Consider the following 22,474-nt stretch of genomic DNA (forward strand, 5'->3'; position numbering starts at 1 on the left):
CCTTATGATCCTCCTCTACTCCTTTCTTGCTAGAACAGGCTGCGTGTCAGGCAGGCTCTGGCCAAACCAGACTGGAATTCCAGCCCAGGGCTGACCCCACCCTGGAGAAGACCCATTTCCTGCCCTGGCTCCGTTGGCAGGACACTGAGGCTGCCTTTCCTTTGTTACTTTTTTTAAGGAACTGGTTTTATTACAAGGTAAGTAATTACATAGGCTTAAAACAACGTATTGCTACTTTGCTACAAAATGTCTTGAAGTAAAAACTTAAATGCCAGTGTGTTTAAAATCAACCTAGGGGTGGCTTTCCCTTCCCACTGAAACAGTTTAGCCACTGAAAATGGTGTAGGAGCTGTGTTGTCAAAGAGAAGTTTCTGTAAGTGATTAGAATGTTTTCTGTCATCTTTAAATGGAAGTGTTTTAAGATTCAGTAAACTAAATTCAGTTTCTCAGTTCAGTCACATTCCAAGTGCTCAACAGCAGTCACACACAGCTAGTAGCAGCTGTTGGATAGCACAAATCCAGAGGGCTTTTCCCCAGATGTAGGATGTAGGTTTCTCCCTAGACAAGCATATGCAGTGAGCCCAGAGGATGCCATCCTAGTTGGGAGGTGACCCCACATATCAGAGCCAAAAGAGGTATGCTGACCTGCACCAAGATGACATTTACTACAGAATTGGCCCTGGGCTCTGTTGGGGTCAATTGGTCAGTGCCACCTCTGTGCCCCAATCTTATGTAGCAGGTCCCTGTGACCTTCGTATCAAAGTCACCAACTCAGAAGTGGACAAAGCCTGTAAACACACAGTTCTGGTAACTAGAAATTCCCTACCTAGAGGTGTGTGTAGGGCAGTGGGTTTCTTTAGGCAAATGTTCATAGTGGAAAGGACAAAGAGGACTTGGGTGGGCAGAAAGCCAGCCCCTCAGACACGTGTTTGCCACACTGGACCGAGTGTGTGTCCAGCGGTGTTTGGGGTACGTGCTGGCAGACTGCTTTGCATCCTTGGCTTCAATTTAATGGATTTGCTTTACTTTCCCATGTGGACTCTCAGCACATTTCAGAGCCCCTCCTGTGTGGGTAAGTATGGAGCTGCCTCTCTAACCCACCTCACCTGAATCCACCACACGAGCAGGGGACACATTGTAACATGATTTAAACAGTACAAAACTCAAAATGTACATTTGGCCTGTGAAGAACAGTTGAGTCCCCTCCCTCCTCTAGGCCTGCAGTTCCCTTGTCTGCCATAGCACTATGGGAAAGGCATGGCATCAGATTTTTGCCTTTAGAAAAAGAAGAAAACAGACTTTGGTGCAGGAGTCTGTATATATACGCATAAGCATAATTTCTAAATTTCTAGGGTTTGGGGCTGTGTAATCACAGTACTAAACTCTGGAGGGGACAGAATGAAAATCCTCTCCCCCACAAGTCTGCCCCCAACAAATGTCCCATCTCTCAGGTACCTTTCCTGAGATGCACATATCAGCTTTTCTATTTTTACACAAATGGGATGAACTGTATGCTGCAATTTCCCCCCTCACATACAGGGGAAATAAAGAGCTTCCTCATTCCTGTTATTGTTCATCTTATTCTGCCAGGACTACTTACCTGGGAGTGAAGATCCAGATCAGTGTTTGGTGGCCCCTACCCCTCCCTTAGTCATTGTTCTTGCTTCCAGCTTTGAATCCCACGGCAATCGCTTTCTAGCTGTGTGACCTTGGGCAAGTGACTTAGCCTCTCTGTGCCTCAGACTCTTTGGCTGTAAAACAGGTATAATAACAGTACCTCTTCTAGAGTTGTAAGGTTTCCAGAGATGGAAATACACAAACACACACCAGGGCCCAGCACAGAATAAGCGCTGTGTGCCAGTCACCATATGAAGACTTCTTTGTCCATAGCTGGCAGCCCTAAAGGCTGAGGTGAGTCCAAGGCCTTTGGGGGTGCTCTCAGCTGAGCTCCAGGAACCCAACTGCCAGATGATCTCCTGAGACACTCCAATCCTGGCCCCGACCCAGCCTGAGGAAGCTTTACCTGAAGCGGGCTCACTTCCATGCTGTTGTGACCACCAGCTGACTGGAAAGACAAAGCAGAGCACCGGGCTCCAGACCTGCAGCTCCCAGTTTGAATCCCGACTCTGTCACGTTGCTAACATGTGTCCTTGGGCGGGTGACTTCACCACTCTGGGTCTCAGTAGCCTCCTTTAAAAAAACGAGACAAATGAGGTGCAGATATCACGGTGGTCTAAGTGAAGAGTGGGCAAGGTAATGCATCCAGGAAGCAAGGAACAAGACGTCATGATCTTGGCTTCTGTGCACCCTCAGAGGGTGCTGAGTTCAAATTCGCTCACTGCATTCCCCCAAGCAAATGACAAAACATCTCAGGGCCTCAGGTCCCTCCCGTATAAAACAGGACAATCACCACAATTTAGCCTTCTCACTGCCCCCAAGTTAGAGCTAACCCCTGAGAAGGCCTCTGTGCTACAGGCCTGGCCAGAACAAGTGTACAATCAACATGAGCAAATATTCCTATTTCTAAAGCACTTAGCAGAAATCCTGTCTCAAGTCATCTTTTAATTTTTTTTTTTAAAGATTTTATTTACTTGGGGCACCTGGAGTGGCTCAGGATATGATCCCAGGGTCCTAGAGTTGAGCCTTCCATCAGGCTTCCTGCTAAGTGGGAAGCCTGCTTCTCCCTCTCCCACTACCCCTGCTTGCGTTCCCTCTCTTGCTGTCTCTCTCTTTCAAATAAATAAAAATCGTTTTATTTTATTTATTTGAGAGAGAGAGAGCATAAGCAGGGGTTAGTGGCAGGCAAAGGGACAGGGAGAAGCAGACTCTGCGCTGAGCAGGGAACCCAATATGGGGCTCAATCCCAAGACTCAGGATCATGACCTGAGCGGAAGGCAGACACTTAACCAACTGAGCCACCCAGGCACCCTCAATTTTTTTTTTAACTAAGCTCTATGCCCAACATGGGGCTTGAACTCCCAATCCAGACATCGAGGGTCGCACTGACTGAACCAGTCAGGCACCCCATGTCCCAGGTCTTCTTTAATATTATTCTTTTTTTTTTAAAGATATTTTTTATTTATTTGACAGAGAGACAGAGAGGGAGGTGTCACAAGTAGGCAGAGAGGCAGGCAGAGAGAGAGGGGGAAGCAGGCTCCCCGCTGAGCAGAGAGCCCGATGTGGGGCTTGATCCCAGGACCCTGGGATCATGACCTGAGCCGAAGGCAGAGGCTTTAACCTACTGAGCCACCCAGGTGCCCCTCTTTAATATTATTCTTAATAATTAATTATTGAAGTACACAACATAGCACCTGACACATAGTAAGTATTTTTCCACTGAGTCAACATTGATTAACTCCCTACTATGCGCCCTGCCCTGTGCTTGATCCTGGGGACACAGTGAACAAAAGTGGCAAAAATTCTGCTCTTCTAGAGCTAAGGATTGACTCGGGGGAGAAAGAAAATAAAGATAAATAAATAAAACATCTAATGTACTAGAGAGTGGGGAGAGTGATGCAGAAATATAAAAAATTGGGGGGTAGAGAGTTTGGGGTACTTTTTAAATAGCATGGTCGGGGAAAGCCTCCCCAAGAAGATGACATATGAGTGAAGATTTGAAAGAGGTAACTTCTTCAAGTGGATACTGAGGGAATGGAGTTCCAGGCAGAGGGAGCAGCCTGTGCAAAGGCCCTAAGGTAAGAGTGTGCCTGAGTTGTTTGAGGACCAGCCAGCAGCCAGGGAGGCTGGAGCAGAGTGAGCAAGATGTGAGTGGGAGGAAGTGAGGGCAGCGGGAGACAAAGCAGACGGTGCAGGATTTAGTGGACCCCTGGGAGAACTTCAGGTTTTCCTCGGAGTGAGGCAGGAGCTTGCAAGCACTCGGGGTTTGGTTTTTTCTTCATTTTCCTTTGCTGGGATGGGAGGTGGGGAGTGTCATTTGATTGTATAACTTGAAGTCCCTGATATATGTTATCAGTCTCTTGAAATTTCAATGCACCAACTTTCATACGAAAACAGCACAACACACACAAGTGTCTATATTTTCTATTAAAATCTAGTCCCTAGGGTTGCCTGAGTGTCTCAGTCGATTGGGCATCTGCCTTCGGCTCAGGTCATAATCCCACGCCCCTGGGATCAAGCCCCACATCAGGCTCCCTGCTCAGCAGGGAGACTGCTTCTCCCTCTGCTGCTGCTCCTGCTTGTGCTCTCGCTCTGTGTGTCAAATAAATAAATCAAATCTTTATAAATAAATAAATAAATAAATAAAATCTAGTCCTTAAAGTACATGTATTCATGTTCCCTCCCACACACCTGAGAATGCTTTCCTGGTCTGCTGATTCCACGCCTACCTGGGGCATCTGAATTCTGAGTTCTCAAAATGTGATGATTCAGCCAGACATCTCCCCACTTCGTCACGAAGCGAGGAGACAAACCTCGGGAATGATCCACAAGGTCTCCCTCTAGAACAACCCTAGCTTCCTCAAGGTCACCAACCATGCCCTAATAATCTTTCATCACCAGCGCTGAGAGCAGTGCTTGGTCCAGAACTGCACTCTGAGTGTTTGGTGAATAAGTAATTGAGTAACCAACTGATTAGGACAAGAGGACCTGCAACATCTATCCTATGACCACTCATGTTAGAGCATGTGCAGAGGAAGGACAACCCAGCCCCAGGGGGCTGCTGGTGGTTTCCCCTGGGAAGGATCCCCTGTGGCCCACTTCCTCCAAGTTCCCACCTGGTAGAAGTGGAAGTTCTCTGGCTCCAAGAAGCCCCTCTTTCCTGGGGACCTGTCCTACTTCATGATTAACGGGTTAGTCATTTAGCACAGTTCCTGAGTGTCAGGTCAATGCTAGGTCCTGGGAGAACCTGGGACAAGGCGATGTGGGCAGTCCTCCAGAAGCTCATCATCTTCTCCGAAACACAGATCTAACTAAAACAGAGATTTTAGGTTCTCGTGGCTTCCATAACAGGGTGCCACAAACAATGTGGCTTGGAGCAACAGGAAGTCACCCTTTCACACGTCGAAAGGCCAAGAGTCTGGAACCAAAGTGTGAGCAGGGTTGGTTCCATCTGGAGGCTCCGAGAAAGGATCTGTCCCATGCATCTCTGCTGGATCCTGGGTGTTCCATGCTCCCCACCCCCCCCAACCTCACACGGCCCTCCCCCTGCACCCCTCTGTGTCTTCTCTTCTGTCTCTTCTAAGAACATTTGTTGGATTCAGGGCCCACCCTGATCCAGGCTGATCTCAAAATCCTTAACTTAATGACCTCTGCAAAGACCCTTACTCCAAATTAGGTCAAATCGACAGCATCAGGGACACAGACATATCTTTGTTGGGGGGGGCACCATTCAGCCCATTACACTGGGCAAGGCACTTCCCATGACCAGAGCTTGGAAGGAAGAGGTCTGGCGTGCCCTGAGGAAAGAGGCCAGGGGACCGGCATATGTCAGGATGGGCCATGGGAGCCGAAGCCCCCCGGATGAGGCTGTTAGGCACCTGATGGGTGCAGACTGACAAAGGCTGGGCTGAGGGACATGAGACCCTGTAGCCTGGGGTGGCTGGAACAGATAGTAGGAGAAAGTTAGGTGGGGCCTGGCTGGGGTGAGGCAGGCCAGCTGCCAGGGCCTTGCGGAGGCAGGCCTACATGCCTGAGGCAGAAGGAAAGCCTGTTGGAAGAGTTTGAGTCAGGAAAGACATGGCCTGATTCGCCTTTTTGGGAAGTTGGAGCTGAGGCCTGGGTGGTTTGTCTCAGTGGGGGGGCCACCTTTCTTTGGGAAGGTATTGGTGGACAGCAACATAGCTTAAGCCCATCTCCAGATGGAATACTACAGCAAAGGGTGTTTTGAGGGCAGATGGCCTCCTGTCCGGGAGAGGCGGGCCTACGGGGTCTTCAGCAACGGAGGGACAGGACCTGACTCGGCTGCTCAGAGGCGCCCTCTGGCCGCTGTTAGGGTTGCAGACCTGGGAGTGGAAAGCGGACAGAGCTAGGAGCTGTGCTGGAAGTCAACTGCTGGGGATGATGGGGCTGGACCCGGGTGGGGGCCAAGGCGGTGGTGGGAAATTACCAGTGGTGCATTTTAAAAAGAGGTCTTCCCATCGGCCCTCCAGAAGACAGCACTGCTGCTGGATTTCTTATCAAAAGGCAGGTGCCTGTCCTGGGTCTGAGGGACCTGGGGCCAAAGGACCCAGCCCGGTAAGGGCCACCTCCTTTGCTTCCCCTCCAGGTCTGTCAGACTAAGATCACTCCTACCAGGCTGACAGGGCAAGCCCAAACACAGGCCACAAACTCCGAGATCACTCTGCCAGGGTATTGTCCCTCTGCAATCTTCCTCCTTGGTCCTCTCTGTCCCCCAAGTCTCATCATCAGGCCCCACACTGAGGCAAGTTTGACCCACCCACCCAGAGGGATGTCATGTGTCTTGGGGTTAAAGCTAAAGCACCATACCGATGAGTCACTGTTCAACTTTGAGTCAGTAGTTCCCCCACTCTGAGTCTCAGTCTCCCCCTTTATAGAATGGGGGTGATATCCAGTGTGATTATTCACAAAAAGCAGGCAGCACAGGCCATGGCACAATAGTAAGAGCTTAATAAAGGCATCTGTTTCCAGGGGCACCTGGGTGGCTCAGTCGTTAAGCGTCTGCCTTTGGATCAGGTCATGATCCCAGCGGGATCCTGGGATTGAGCCCTGCATTGGGCCTTCCTGTTCTGCGGGAAGCCTGTTTCTCCCTCTCCCACTCCCCCTGCTTGTGTTCCCTCTCTCGCTGTCTCTCCCTCTCTCTCAAATAAATAAATAAAATCTTTTTTTAAAAAAAGGCATCTGTTTCTGCCCATTTCTATTATGATATAGTGTGTTTATTCATCTGTCTGACCTCAACACTGTTCATTAACAACAGCTGGTGTTCCCTGAGCATTTACAATCTATCTGGCACCACTGCAGGCATCTGACACAGAATAGCTCATTTCATTCTGCATAATCATAATAACTTTAGGAGGTGTGTTCTATTATTATTCCCATTTCACAGAGGAGGAGACTAAGGCACACAGGGCGAAGCCCAGGGTCACGCAGAGCTGCACAGATGATGGAGAAAAAGCAGACTGTATCCTATCCCAGAACCTGAGGTGGCCTAGAGATGGAATAAGAGACCCAGGGAAACTAAAACTGTAGAACAAATAGAAGAAAATATAGAAGAATAACTTTGTGTTTTAAGGGAAGAACCTCTTTAATGAAATTTCATGGGTGTGAACCACAAGCAGATAAGTCCTGTTATACCAACCACAGTTAGGAATTTTCACCCAACGAAGGATATAACGGATGAAGCAAATCATCACGTGTGAATATGTTTGTGATGCCTAATACTTTACCTTACCTCCCAGGGTCGCTAGGAGAGTTAAATGGCTTAATAAGTGTAAAGTTCTTAGAACAGTGTCTGGATGTGGGAAGCTCTGTCTAAACAGTATTTACCATTACTGAAGCTGCCAAGTGCTCAATATCACTGCGCTACCTAGTAGAACTATGCAAACGCACGTGTAATTTTAAATCGTCTAGCAGCCACATTAAAATAATAAAAAAAATAAGTGAAAGGAATTTGAGTAACACATTTTATGTAGCTCAATATATCCACATTATTATTATTATAACATGTTATCAGCATAAAAATGAATTAATGAGATATGATATTTTACAACTGCGCTTCTTTGTACTGTGTCTTAGAAACCTGGTGTGTATTTTCCACTGCCAGCATATCTCAATTTGTTGGGTTTTTTTCCTTAAGGTTTTATTTATTTATTAGCTAGAAAGAGAGAGAGAGCACAAGCAGGGGGGATGGCAGGCAGAGGGAGAAGTAGGCTCCCCACTGAGCAAGCAGCCCCATGTGGGACTTGACCCCAGGACCCTGGTATCATGACCTGAGCTGAAGGCAAATACTTAACCCACTGAGCCACCTAGGTGTCCCTGGCACATCTCAGTCTGTATTAGACATATTTCAAATGCTCATAACCACATGTGGAGATTTCACAGAGACGGAACAGACTGGACAGTGCAGGTCTTGCCTCCATGATGCAAATCAACAAATAAAAGATAGCAAGCCAAGTGGAAATAGGGCCAAGAGTATGAACAGGCAATTTACAAAAGAGGACAAACTGAAGGCCACTGAGTGAATAAGGAGAGGTTCAAAGTGACCAGAAATCAGAAAAATGGGAAAGATAGCAATGCTGTTGGCACTTGACAGTGAGTCCAAGTGGCAAAAATTAGAAGTTGGAAAAAGCTAGGCCCTTCTGCACTGACAGAAGATGTGACTGGGGACAGCAAGTCCAAGAGGCCACATAGAAATTGATTGTGCCCTGTAACCCAGCACCTCTGCATCCAGGTCTCTCTCCTAGGGGGATTCCCACCAGGTCAGTAAGGGGACATGTCCAAGGCAGCAGTGTGGGGAGCTGGAGGCTGTCTGGTGTCCATCCCCAGGGGACACAGTAGTGAGATGTGAGGGATATATCCATGGAGGACCAAGTGGAAATTAGAAGAAAACAGGGGTGCCTGGGTGGCTCAGTGGGTTAAGCCTCTGCCTTCGGCCCACGTCATGATCTCAGGGTCCTGGGATCCAGCCCCGCGTCGGGCTCTCTCTTTAGCGGGGAGCCTGCTTCTCCCTCTCTCTCTGCCTGCCTCTCTGCCTACATGTGATCTCTCTGTCTCTCCCTGTCAAATAAACAAATAAAATCTTAAAAAAAAAAAATTAGAAGAAAACAGATTTAAGAGATTGGCAACATGGATGGATCTTTAAGGCCTACAGCAAAACAGGCAAACAAGCAAGCAAGCGATACAGTGCTAACTGGAAAACAGAAGTAGAAAACACCCACATCAAACAATGCACATTTTCAGGGGCACCTGGGTGGCTCAGTCAGTTAAGCATCTGCCTTCAGCTAGTGTCATGATCCCAGAGTTCTGGGATGGAGCTCCCTGTTGTCAGGTTCCTTGCTCAGCAGGGAGCCTGCTTCTCCCTCTCCCTCTGACTGCTGCTCTCTCTGCTTGTCTGTGCATGCTCGCTCTCTCTCTCTCTGTCAAATAAATACATAAAATCTTTGAAAATTCGAATATTTTCAAGAAAATACTCAAAATGGGGCATGTTGGGGCACCTGGGTGGGTTAAGCCTCTGCCTTCGGCTCAGGTCATGATCCCAGGGTCCAGGGTCCTGGGATCGAGCCGCACATCGGGCTCTCTGCTCAGCAGGGAGCCTGCTTCCCCCTCCCTCTCTGCCTGCTTCTCTGCCTACTTGTGATCTCTCTCTGTCAAATAAATAAATAAAATCTTAAAAAAAAAAGAGGGGGCATGTTGAGCCTCCTACCGTGCTGTACTAGAGATGGGAGGAAATTGGGGGTATTTTCCCCTAATGTTTATTTTGAAATTTTCAAAGATATAGAAAATGCACAAAAATGGTAAAATGAAAACCCATATGCTACTCTCCTGGATTCGGTGGTAATTGTTATGACCTTGCCACAATTGTGCTCACCTGTATGCACTCTCTCTCCCCACTCCCTCCTCTATATTAATATTAATGTATACCATATTATGATATTGTATATAGAATATATACATATATATTTTTGTAAGCCATTTGGCAGTTGCCGTTATCACAGATTTACCACTAAATAATTCAGTGTGTTTCTCCCCAAAATAAGAACATTCTCTTATCTAACCATAGAGCAATGCTTACATTCAGGAAATTTAATATGGCTGTATTATCTAATATCCACTCCACATTCAAATATCCTCGAGTAGCCCAAGAATATCTTTCACAGCTGTTTTATTTATTTTATTTTATTTTATTTTATCAAGGATCCAATCAAGGATCATACACTGATTTTGGTTGTCACCTCTTCAAACTGTTCCCCAGTGTTCCATTCATTCATTCAATTAATGGTTTGATTTTTCCTTTCCTGATATACATCTGTTTGAACACTCCAGGCGTTTTTGGTTTTTGTTTTTTGGTTTGGGGTTATTTGTTTATTTGTTGGCAGAAACTCCCTTAATCGGGAAGTATGTGGTTGTGTCCTCATGAGTAGATCCGGGTTAAACACTTTGAGCAGGACCAGGTACTTTGTAGGTGATGTCACAGCAAGGGGCATGTGAGGTTGGCCTGTCCCATCACTGGAGATAATAGTTTTGATCACTTGGTGAAAGTGGTGACTGCCAGGTTTCTCCCTGGTGCTTTTTCCAAAGTATCCTTCCCCCACTGTAATTAATGAGCAATTTGGAGCCTGGTCCTTTGAGACTGTGTGAATATCTACTTCCTCCACTGAGGAGCCTCGCCTGAATTAATTATTTCTCTCCTGACTGCAAAATGGGGATTTTCTAACTCAATCTTTCCTTCTGTATGTATTTTTTTTTAAAAAAAAGATTTTATTTATTTACTTGACAGATCACAAGCAGGCAGAGAGGGGGGTGGGAAGCAGGCTTCCCGCTTAGCGGAGAGTCCGATGCGGGACTTGATCCCGACCCTGAGAACATGACCTGAGCCGAAGGCAGAGGCTTAACCCACTGAGCCACCCAGGCACCCAGCCCCAAGCTGGCATTCCAGATTATTTTTTCCAAAGGGAGCAGAGGCAGCCCTGGAGTCTGAACTCCTCAGCAGCTGGGCCTCCCAGCCTCTTGAGCTACAAAACTGGATAAAGAGGTGGCCTGCTCTGTGCCCTTGGACAACCCCCTCACCCCTCCCTGGGGGACCTTCTCATCAGCCAAAGGGGGGTTCAAGTGGACTCTGCTCAGGACTCTACTGTCCCTGTGGCCCCACATACTGTCCTCTTCAGGTGTATAGAGGGCAGCTCAGATGCCAGGCGCAAACAGGGCAGTGGGTACAGTCCCACAGAGGGCACTGGCCCGGCCATAGCAACTGATCACCCAGTGGGGATAGCAGAGGTCAGCAGAACAGGAAGAGAAGGACAATAGCAGTGGCAGTGTTTGCCAGCTGGGTGGGGCCAGACTCGCAGCCCTCAGTGGCTAAGCCCAGGCCTCACGCTCCTCTTTCACTCCGCCAGTCTGTAGGACCTGAGGGGCTGGGATACACAACAGCTCACCCTGGGGACTTCAGAGACCCAGTCATTCAATGAACATTGAGCAGAGTCTCAGCCATTAGAGGACTCCAAGTACTAAAATTCCCAGAACAAGCTCCTGGTCCAATGCCAACTGCGCCAGAGGTCGGTTTGGAGGTAGAACAAGGAAATCTCACCTGTCCTGGGAACTGAGTCCTGGTCTGTATGAGGTGCGTTTGTGCCTTTGTTTCTTGGATCTACTCCTGCCTGAGAAATCCCAGTTAGGAGGCAGACCTGATGATGGTGAGATCACCTGTCCTCTCATTCACACATGTACTGAGACGCTCCTCTCTCGCTGTCTGTCTCCGGACCCGGGCGGGGGGGGGGGGCGGAGGCAGTTAGATGGAGGGGACAGCCTCATGAGAGGGCAGAGGCTTGGATTGGCTGGATACCCTTTGAAACCTAGACATATTATGTGCTCAGTAAATATTTGCTGGTCTAACCAACAGCCAAGCATTCCATCTCGCCTTTGTCTTTCCTACCATGCACCGTTTCATACAGTTTTGCTAGCTCCTAGGATATTGCACTCTCCCAAAATGTGCAGTATCTCGCTGTTCAGCCTCCGGACCTTTTGCACGCGCTGTTACCTCTACCAGAAGCACATTTAGTTTCCTCGTTGAAATATCTGCAGAGATAGGACAGAGCCTGGCACGGAGCAGGGGCACATGAAATATTTGACAAGTGAATGAATGAATGAATGAATGTCCTTGTCCATTGTACACCCCCAGGAAGCAGGGACACTCGGGACCCTCCCTATTCATCTCGATCCTCCGCCCGCTCGCCCGCCTGCCTAGAATGAATGCATCCTTTTTATCCGCTCCGAGGATGGCCGGGCTGGGGCAGGGGCAGACCGGGAGGAGCACTGGATTGGGGGCTGCCCTCGGCCCCCTCCCAGGTCTTCTAAAGGGTCAGCTTTTCCGGACGTGGGGAGTTTCCTTCTGCCCGAAACTTAGCCCCGGTCACCTGACTCCCACAACCAGCCCTCCCGCCCCTTACCACCCCGGACACCCTAGACCGACACTCAGCCAACAGCACGTGGTCCAGTGGGCCCAGCTTCCCATTGGTTGCCGGTCTTCCTTCCTCGCGATTGGCAGGGGCCCAGCCCCAGGTCCCCCCTCCGCGCCCTGTGGTGGTACAGCCTGTCGCGGCTTTAGGCGGGGTGGGAAGGTCCACTGCGCCGCGGCGCCGGGGGGGGGGGCGGGAAGAGCCGGGCGAGGCGGAGGGATCCCTCTGGAATGTTTCCGTCGGGCCCACCCGGGGCAGGGCGGCACGGCGAGGATTGGCCACGAGCGTCGGGCGGCGGCTCCTGATTGGCCGGGCTCGGGCGCGGACCCCGCCCCCCTGGCCGCGGCTGAGGGAGAGGCCCGGGCCGGAGTTTGCGGAGGGCCGAGCCGGGCGCGCGCAGGGTGGCGGCGGCGGCGCAGGTGAGTGCCCCCGCGGGCGGGGCGCGGCACAGCGGCTCCGGGGACCCCAGCGCGGACCTGCGGGGTAGCAGACCCGCGGGGATTCGGCGGATCGAGCGGGGTGGGGCCAGCCCCATGGACAGGGCTGGAGGTCTAGGTTGGGCTCCAGGATGCTCGAGGCCCCTTCCCAGAGGGACGCCTGTCTCCCCGACGGGTTAGGGTCAAACGCCTGCCGCCACTGGGTTGGAGTCGACAGCCCACCCTGCTCCCTGCGGTCCTCTGGACAGTCCCGGTCCCCAAGGGGACGGGCGCGGGGTCGGTATTTCGTGAGCCCTGCCTGGGCACCTCCCTGGAGGTGCCTCGTCCCAATCCTCCAGGGGCTTAGTGGGACCTGGAGAGGACCGAGGTCCCGATAATAATAATGAAAACATCACCCCGGCTAGCATTTACTGAACGCTTCCGTATCAGGTATGTACCATGCATATCATTGAGTCTAAACACCTTATGGAAGGTGCTGTTACTTCTTTTAGAAGTGAAGCAACGAACCCAGAGAGGTGGAGTGACTTGCCCAAGGTGGCACAGCTAGTGAGTGACAGATCTGGAACTCAGACCCGTGCTTCAGAGTCCAGAACTGCAGTCTCAACCCCTAGACTAGATGACTTGGTGGCCCAGTGGCTCCATGGTTCAGGTGTTCCTGACCAGCTCCTTTGCCGGCTGCTGTTCCCACCCCCCACCCATGCACACATCTGAGCCACACCTCCTGGTCTTTGCTTTCCCCCTTAAGAGGTCACCAGACATCAGTCCTACCTTGTCTCCCCTGTGCTAGAAAGACAAGACATGAACACTTAGGTCCTCAGAAGAGTGACACCTGCAGGGGAGACAGGGGGCCTGGGGTCGCTTTGCCCGCTGGGCCCCTCTGGGAAGCTTGGGCTGAGGCCTGGGCAGTAGGCGTTCTCCCCGGAAACGAAACGCCCAGGAGCCGGTTTTTCAAGACTGAATCAGAGGCCTCCCGCCCTCTTCTCCAAAGCAATATCCTATTAGAAAGGGGAGGCTAGGTGTTGGTGGCCCCCTGCCCCCAGCTTATGTCAGCTCCCAGGAACCCCCTTCCCCATTTCCTGCTGCCCCCACCATGATTCTCCATGGTTGTGGAGTTGCTAAGTTTCAGGCCCTTCCCAGGGAAGAGACAGTGGGATGCTGGGATTCAAGCCAATGTGCTTGGTGCTCAGGCTGGCACTCTTTTTCTCTATCCCTATGTTCAGGTTTGAGGGGACACTGGGAACGTGGGGAGGGGGTGGCAGTTAGCAACTCCATGGCATGTTCTGAGGATAGGAGGGCTCTGAGAGTAGTCAGAATGAGGACATCAGGTACATCCGTCCATTCTACAAACATTTATTGAGCACCTGCTATGTGCCAGGCATGGTTCTTGGCACAGAGGATGCAATAGAGAACAAGACAAAAATCCCTCCTCTGTAGGAGCTGCCATTCTAGTTGTGGGGGGAGAGGGACAGGCAACAAGCAAGTTAACAAGTAAATAAAGAAGGTACCTGCAGATGGTAGAAGTGCTAGGTGCTATGAATAAAATATGAGGGGGTGGCATGGTAGAATCTGGAGGGGGAGCTCTTGGAGGAGGTGACTTTGTAGACAGGATCTAAGGACAAAAAGAAGGTAGCCTCGTGAAGATCAGGCAAGGGGCTCAGCCCCATTAAGGACTCTGACACTAGATGGAGCTTGGAATAGTGTGGCTGGGCCACCAGCTGCAGCTAAAGTGTCAATTCTGCAGGGGTCTGTGGCTCATATTAAGGAGCTTTTCCTCTGTAAGGTGGGAAACTGTTGTAAGTTTTGAAGCTGGGGAGTGACACGATCTGGTTTACGTTTTAAAATAGAGACACGAAGTGAAATAGCAGCCTAAGACTGAAAGACAAGAGTCCTGCCAGGGCAACATGTAATTAAGTGCATGGGCCTGAGCCGTCTGGACCACAGGGGCGGTTCCAGCAGACTGAGGCAAGCCAGGGAGGCTGCCTGGAGGAGGTGGCCTAGTCTAGCCCTCTGCAGGCCGACTGGAGTGGACTGGGAGGTTTCTGGGCCGGGCCATGCAGGGGAGGAGGCCATAATAATAATGACAATAATAGTAACAGTTTCCTTAAATCAAATGTCAGGCAAAATGCTAATCAGGTTGTTTGCATAATCTCTTTGGATTCCTGTACAGAAATTCTGCTGTGTTTTGGGGTTTTTTTTTGAATGAGAAAACTGAGGCCCCATCACATGAAGTGACTTGCCCACGGCTACACAGCTGGTAAGTGGCGAGGGTGGGATTTGAACCCAGGCTGCCCTGCCTCTTCTAGCCTGGAAGGCAAATTCATTAATCACTTACTTTCCTCACTGCCATTATTCCCTCCTCGCAGGTGAGCATTTGGAAACTCACCTGAACCAGGGCAGCAAGCCTAGGCAGAGTAATGAGCTTGGGAATTGGTGATCAGGATGCGGGGGCCCTGGGTCAAGGAGGAAGTTTGAATCTTGTCAACTGACTGAAAGGTGGTACAGATGGAAATAGTAGTTAAAAAAAAATCACCATTTATAGAACCCTTCTCATGTGCCAGGAACATGTTCCAGGCACATGTATGATTTCCCTGGAGCTCAGAGAAGATAAGACACTTGCCCAAGGTCACACCGCTAGTAAGTAGAGAGGTCGGGTTCCAGACTCATGTTCACAGCATCCTGCTGAGATGTGTGAGGGGCAGCAGGAAGAGAACCAGAGGAGGTGATGATAAGGGGTTTGGGATCTTTTTGTTTTAATATTTTTTTTTTTTTAAGATTTTATTTATTTGATAGAAGATACAGCGAGAGAGGGAACACAAGCAAGGGGAGTGGGAAAGGGAGAAGCAGGCTTCCCGCTGAGCAGGGAGCCAGATGTGGGGCTCAGTCCCAGGACCCTGAGATCATGATCTGAGCTGAATGAAGGAAGATGCTTAACAACTGAGCCACCCAATAATCTGAGGGGACAGCATTGGTTTATTCATTCAGAATTTGCTTTTTGTCAAATATTCAGCAAATTCCTACTGTGATGGGTGCTGTGGATAGACAGATGAAGTAACCAATAAAATACTAGTATCCCAAATATATAAAGAGTTTCCACAAATCAATAAGAAAGACAGGCATTACAATAAAAAACAAACAAACTGTAATTTTTAAAAATGGGCAAAGACTTAAATAGGTAGTTCATAAAAGGACACATCCAAGTAGTTAATAAATGTCTTAAAAGTTGTTAAATGTGGAGCGTGGGTGGCTCAGTCGGTTAAGCATCCAACTCTTGATGTCAGCTCAGGTCATGATCTCTGTTGCGAGATCAAGCCCCTCAGCGGGCTCTGTGGTGGTGCCACAGAGAGCCTCAGTGGGCTCTCTGCTGGTGGTGGAGCCTGCTTAAGATTCAAGTCCCTCCCTCTACCTCTGCCCTTCCCTGCCACCACCCATTACAAAAAAAAAAAAAAAAGTTGTTATGCATCCTTGATTATGAAGGGAGTGAAAACAAAACCACAGTGAAAAGTGAGGGAGATAGTCTGTGTCTGTGTGGCTGGATGGAGCACCTGCCCTGTCCCTAGCACTGTGCTGGGAGGCAAAGAATGAGAACCACAGAGGTGGGGCTTGCGCTTTTGCGGGCAGGACAAGACTCCTTCGGGGCAGGGCCTCCAGCCTGTGCTCCTCTGCCTCCCCAGAGCCAGGCACAGGGACTGGTGGGCTAAGGAATATGAGGATCACTCATCCATCCATTCATTCAGCAAATATTTATTGAGCACCTGCTACACACCGGGCACTGTTCTCTGCACTGAGAGTATAGGAATGAAAAAGGCAGACAAAATTCCTTGCCCTTTGAGAAAACAGTGAACAAGAACAGTGGATGAAATGAGTTGTGGGAGAAGCAGAGGGCAGAGTCCGGTGCAGAAGCCCTGAGTCTGGGCTGCACCAGGGATGCCCAAGGAACAGGGGAAAGGCCTGTGTGCCTGGGAGGAGAGGAGGGGAGGGCAGTGATGGAGGGCAGATTTGGGGAGGTCTGTGGGTCAAGGGAAGGATGTTGGCTTTTACTTTGAAGGAAGTGGGAGCCCTGGGTTGGGAGGGTTGGTCAGAGCAGAGGACAGGTGTGATGTGACATGTGTTTTACAGGATCATTCTGGCTGCTGTGTTGACATAGACCGTGGAGAGTGAGGGCAGAAGCCGGCAGACTTGGAGGAGGCGACTGCACTAGTGTAGGTGAGAGATGCTGGGGCTGGAGCAGGGGTGACTGGAGGAGGTGTTGGAGAACAGATGTATGAATGCAGGTGCAAACAAATAGAGGCATGAGAGTGGGTGCAGCCAACTGGGCTTGGCTGAATCCAGGATGGCCCCCTGGAGGAAGAAGTTTTAAGGGAGGGAGCCAGAAGTCCTCTTTACACAGAAGAATGTGGCATAAGGAGATCCTTACCACAGCCTGGCCAGGTGGGTGGAAGTCCCCCCTTGCAGAGCAGACATCCCAAGTCCAGGGTGGATGGAGTTGCTTAGGGAGCCATGCTGTGTGGGCGTCAGACAGACCAGAGAGTGCAGCCGGCTTCCGTGACTTTGGACGTGTGACTCAAAAATGAAATCTGATCTCTTTCCCAGTCTAGAAGGCCTGCAGAGTCGACCCCTCCCACCCCCTGTTGCTTCCTGTAAAACCCCTCTTCTGTCTCCCATTGCTTGCTGCACTCTGGTTACACTGGGCTCCTGCTGTTCTGTGAGCCTGAGAGTCTGCTCAGAACCCTCCCGTGGCCACCACCTCACTCAGAGCAAAGGCCTAAGTCCTCCCTGGGCGCAGGAGGCCCTGCTAGCACTCTGTTCCAGCCACATAGGCCTCCTAGCTGTTCTTCAAACACACCAAGCACGTCCCCACTTCAGGGCCTTTGTATTGGCTGTTCCCTCTGCCCAGAGCCAACCTGCTCACATCCTCATGTGGATACTGCTTCCTGTCACTCAGGTCTCAGGTTCAGTTTCACCTGCTCAGAGAGGCCCTCCTTGAACTTGGGTGTAGAAGAACTTGCCTTGTTTTATTGTCTTCATAGCACAATTAGGAATTATATTAGACTTTCACACATGTGCTTGCTCACTGTGTGTCTTCTCTGGACTATATGTTCTGGACAGCTGGACAGAGCTCCAGCTAGCATACATGGCATCTAGAGGGGAATTGGAAGGAGGCAGCCCTTCCCCCCGGCAAACACATCAGCTTGACAAGCAGAGCACAGGCTGAATGAATTTCAGTCCCACTTGCAACCCTGGTCTGGTGCTTTTGCACAGTGAACAACCTGTGTAACTGCACATAGTGGCCCTGGTCAGGGAAGTTGGTTATCTTACTGAAGGCAAGATCTGCAGTGCTGCATGGAGTATAGTAAGTATGCAAAAAATATTTGTTTGAAAGGAGGGAGGAAGAAATAAGGGAGAGTGGAGGTAAAGGAAAGAAAAAGACTGTATCAGTCAGGACAAGTTTTGCAACAGTAACAAAGAACCCCCCAAATCTTAGTGGCTGAACTCCACAAAGGTTTATTTTTTTTGTTCCTGCTACATCATCGTAGCTCAGCTGGAGGTTCCATTCATTATAGTCAGTCAGGGCCTGGCGGATGGAGTCACTACCACATCAAACACACCCTGCCCAGGAAATAGAGAACCCTGGCATCTCTCACTCCAGTGAGCAAATGCTTCAGCCCAGAAATGTCATGGGTCACTTCCTCTCACAACTCATTGGGCAGAACTATAGTCATATGCCCGCCCAGTCACACAGAGGTCAGCAAGTGTCACCTGCCTGTGTGCTTTGAAGGGAGAGTCAGTTTTTTTGTGCACAGCACTAGTGACCATCGGTGCCAATAGAAAAATAAAGGGGAATGTAACCACTCCGAGCCTCCATTTTCTCATCTGCTAAATGGGCATCCTCGTAACATAATATCCAGTGTGGCCACCAGCCGATGGATGGTGGACGTGTGAGGATGAAGGAAGGTCACAGCATAGTTTGCTTGGGGTCTTAGCAGGTATTAGCTGCTCATATTACTTCTCTACAAGGTTTGTAAGTGCTGGGCCCCGGATTTGAACCAAGGCCAGTCTATTCTCTAAATATTTCCTAAGCCCAGTAGGGGGCTAACAGTGTGGGAGAGGCAACCTGAGGCCACCGCCCAGGCCCTGAGTGCATTTTCCTGCCCTGCAGATCTCCTGAGAGAGCTCACGCTTCTCGCTGCTCATGCCGCTGGGACTGGGGCGGCGGAAAAAGGCGCCGCCTCTGGTGGAAAATGAGGAGGCTGAGCCAGGCCGTGGGGGGCTGGGCGTGGGGGAGCCGGGGCCCCTGGGTGGGGGTGGGGCAGGGGGGCCCCAAATGGGCCTGCCCCCCCCTCCCCCGGCCCTGCGGCCCCGCCTCGTGTTCCACACCCAGCTGGCCCACGGCAGTCCCACGGGCCGCATTGAGGGCTTCACCAACGTCAAGGAGCTGTATGGAAAGATCGCCGAGGCCTTCCGGCTGCCAGCTGCCGAGGTACCCACTGGGGAGCTGGGCACCAGGGTCCCTGATGGTGGGCTGAGGCCTGGGCATGCCTCCTCCTTGGGAGCTGTGGCTCAGATGCTGAAGTTCCATACACCGAGGCCTGCTCCCTAGTGGATCGTGAGAGCTGGTGGCCACACTGGATGCCAAGTTCCCATCAGTCATTAGGATGCCTGCACTCCAGTGAACTATGGAGAGCTGGAGATTAGGGCTGAGTGCTGAGTTCCCATTAGGCACTGGGAGGCCTATGCCCCGTGGACAGCAGAAATGGGTGACCAGGGCTGGATGCAACATTCCTATCATGCATTAGAAGGCTTGCGCCCCAGTTGATTATGGGATCCGAAGGTCAGATGCGAAGTTGATTTCTCTGTGATGCATTGGGAGGCCTTACCCCAAGGACTTGGGAGCTGAAGGAAGAGAGGCAAGAGAGCAACAGTAGGACTGAGCAGGAAGTAGATGCAGGGGTCCCAGTAGGTGCGGTGGGTATCCTGTGCCCCTTTATTTGTTCCACAAGCCCTTACTGAGCATCCACTGTGTGCCAGGCTCTGTGCCCTGGGAGCTGCAGGGAGTTTTTGCTAGAACAGAGATCCCAGCCCTAGCAGAGCTGCCTCCTGGAGGGGGGTACTGTGGGGCGGTCAGGCACTGGGGTGGGGACCCACAGCCCTTTCCCAGCTCCCTCCTTGCCCCTCAAGTGGTAGTTAGCAAAGGGTGAGGGAGGGAGGTAAGGGTTGAGTGTCTCCCGCCCATGCAGGTGATGTTCTGTACCCTCAACACCCACAAAGTGGACATGGACAAGCTCTTGGGGGGCCAGATCGGGCTGGAGGACTTCATCTTTGCCCACGTCAAGGGGCAGCGCAAGGAGGTAGAGGTGTTCAAGTCAGAGGAGGCGCTGGGGCTCACCATCACTGACAACGGGGCCGGCTATGCCTTCATCAAGGTGCTTGTGGGGATGGGGCCCCCGGAGTCCTGAGGGTGAGGATGGGCCACGGGAGCGAAGGCCAGAGCCCTGGGGGCTGACAGCTGCTCTCCCCGCAGCGCATTAAGGAGGGAAGCGTGATCGACCATATCCAGCTCATCAGTGTGGGTGACATGATTGAGGCCATCAACGGACAGAGTCTGCTGGGCTGCCGGCACTATGAGGTGGCCCGTCTGCTCAAGGAGCTGCCCCGAGGCCGCACCTTCACACTGAAGCTCACAGAGCCCCGCAAGGCCTTTGGTGAGGGGGCTTCCACCTCCACCTCCGTGGAGGCCCTAGTTGCTTGGGTTCGGGCCACAGTGGCAGGGAGGCACCAGCAGGTGGCGCCCAAGGCCAGCCAGCTGCAGTGGAGTAGGGGGATAGCTCCGCCTTGCCCTGGGGAGGGGGTGCTGGCTCTACGCCCAGCCTGGGAGGAGGGTGAGAACAAGGAGGAAGTTGCCCCCACACCCAGCTTCCCCGAACCATTAGCCCAGCCAAGCGCCCCCAGCCCTGGCAAGCTACCCCCCCAGCCCTGAAAAGCCAGGGTTGGCTGCCCTGTTCCTGCACCCCCACTTTTCTGTCTGACTTCACTAACTCTCTGGAATGGGCCTAAGGCCCCTGAGGTGGGGGTGGGGGACTCTCAAACACTTCCCCCAGGCAGATAGGGTTGGTCTTTGACCCAGCAGCTGTATCCCCTTGGCCTTGGGGAGAACAGCTCAAGACCCAGACCCCACCCCCTTCCTGTCCCTCAGGCCCTGGGAACAGGGCCCCCATCTGTCTCCCCTCCAGCCTTTTCCATTCTCAGCCCCTGCCTGTCCTTACCCCCTTGCCCCGCTCCACCCTCCATGCCAAGCCTGGGTCAGGAGTCCTGCCCTCCTGGGGTCACCTCAGACCCCAAATCCCCAGAGCCTGCAGAAGCTTGGAGAAGGTAGAAGGGGGTATCAGAGGCCAGGCTGCTGGGGTTCCTGCCCAAGGTATGCTGGAATTGGGCTTCCCAGACCCTTACCCCCTCCCTGCCTTCCACAGACATGATTGGTGTACGCTCAGGGGGTGGCCGCCCAGGCTCTGGCCCCCAGCTGGGCACTGGCCGAGGGACCCTCCGGCTCAGATCCCGTGGCCCTGCCACAGTAGAAGATGTGGTGAGTATTCTAGCCAGGGCCCAGCCCTCCTTCCCGGGGCATCCAATAGATTCAAATCCACCTCTGCCACACACCAGCTCTGGGACATTTGTTGGGCAGGTGGGCCTCAGTTTCCTTGTTTGTAAAGTAGGGGGGATAGTAATACCGTCACAGGTTGTGGTGAGGATGAGCTGTGGGTCCGTATGTGGTCCGTATGTGGTCCGTATGGTGAAAAGAACATCCCGCACTTAATAGGTACAATTATAAACACATTCACATTATTGTGATGTCACTGTCCCTCCCCCCGCCAGCCCTCCGCCTTTGAGGAGAAGGCGATTGAGAAGGTAGATGACCTGCTGGAGAGCTACATGGGCATCAGGGACACGGAGTTGGGTGAGTGGGGACGTCTGGATCTGGGTATGGGTGTGAGCCTGGGGAAGGGGGCTTCTAGGTCATGTGGGGCTGGGTCTAACCTGAGGACCTTGGTCATCTGTGCTTCCATTCTGCCCCCCCCCCAACCCCTGTCCAGCGGCCACCATGGTGGAGCTTGGAAAGGACAAAAGGAACCCAGATGAGCTAGCCGAGGCTCTGGACGAACGGCTCGGTGACTTTGCCTTCCCTGATGAGTTCGTATTTGACGTCTGGGGTGCCATTGGGGATGCCAAGGTCGGCCGCTTCTAGGCCCCCTTCCAGACCTCTCAGTGACCTGGCTCCGCTTGGTGGGAGCCCCCCGTGGGAGGGCCACCATGGCCTGGACCCCAGCATCTGGCTTGGACCTTTGCTCCGCACCCCAAGGATGACACAGAGAGTGGAGGTGGGCCCGGGCCTCTGCCCCACTCCAATCGGTACCACCCCTCCCCAGTTCCCACCTTGGCGGTGCCCGGTCCCCCCTTGCCATGTTCCCCACCTACCTCAGCTGGGTCAGGCACAGGGGGTGGGGGGAGGGACCAGCCAGATTGGGCGGCCACCCCCGCCCCCAACACTTTCCGCATCAGCTGCCAAACTGGTCTCTCATCTCCCTGGGGCCTGTTTGGGGGTCGTGACCTCCCTCGTTTCCTGCTGCAGGGAATGCAGAAGGGGGGCATCCCCCCCTCAGCAAATGCAATAATGCCCTCCCCCGACCCCGTGCCCCACCCAGAGAGGAGCCCCCTCACCGTGGAGTCTATTACCTCCGTATTGGAAACACTAGTCTGCTGTGAACCCCGAACCTCCCTCCCTCCCCTGCCCTCTGTGTCTCCCTCAGCCCAGCCCCAGACAGAAGGGGCAGGAGAGAGGATGGCAGCGGGCTTTTGTATCTGAATTTGCTGTCTTGAACATAAAGAATCTATCTGCTGTTGGACCTGTGTGGTGGCTTCAGCTTTGGCTTCGTGGTGGGAGAAGGGGGTGAGCCAAGG

The 22,474-nt window shown here is 51.9% G+C and overlaps 1 protein-coding gene across 1 annotated transcript; it reads left to right on the top strand.

The window, feature by feature from the left end:
* The first annotated feature begins 14,707 nt into the window (after nucleotides 1-14,707).
* Nucleotides 14,708-22,419, top strand: GIPC1 (GIPC PDZ domain containing family member 1). The gene is made up of 8 exons (XM_004748225.3): nucleotides 14,708-14,777; nucleotides 16,640-16,726; nucleotides 18,681-19,001; nucleotides 19,759-19,944; nucleotides 20,043-20,223; nucleotides 20,989-21,101; nucleotides 21,392-21,473; nucleotides 21,610-22,419. Exons 3-8 carry the CDS (start codon nucleotides 18,714-18,716, stop codon nucleotides 21,759-21,761), a joined length of 1,002 nt encoding a protein of 333 aa, XP_004748282.1. The 5' UTR covers nucleotides 14,708-14,777; nucleotides 16,640-16,726; nucleotides 18,681-18,713; the 3' UTR covers nucleotides 21,762-22,419.
* The last annotated feature ends 55 nt before the right edge of the window (nucleotides 22,420-22,474 follow it).

Source organism: Mustela putorius, unplaced genomic scaffold (genome assembly GCF_011764305.1).
Source record: "Mustela putorius furo isolate JIRA1106 unplaced genomic scaffold, ASM1176430v1.1 tig00000095_pilon_pilon_pilon, whole genome shotgun sequence".
NCBI classification, from domain to species: domain Eukaryota; kingdom Metazoa; phylum Chordata; class Mammalia; order Carnivora; family Mustelidae; genus Mustela; species Mustela putorius.

Excerpts from the sequence above, each read along its gene's own strand:
- GIPC1 (XM_004748225.3), top strand. The coding sequence starts at position 18,714 with ATGCCGCTGGGACTGGGGCGGCGGAAAAAGGCGCCGCCTCTGGTGGAA. Across the intron at positions 21,102-21,391 it reads CTGCCACAGTAGAAGATGTG|CCCTCCGCCTTTGAGGAGAA; the intron begins GTGAGTATTCTA and ends TCCCCCCGCCAG. Across the intron at positions 21,474-21,609 it reads CATCAGGGACACGGAGTTGG|CGGCCACCATGGTGGAGCTT; the intron begins GTGAGTGGGGAC and ends ACCCCTGTCCAG.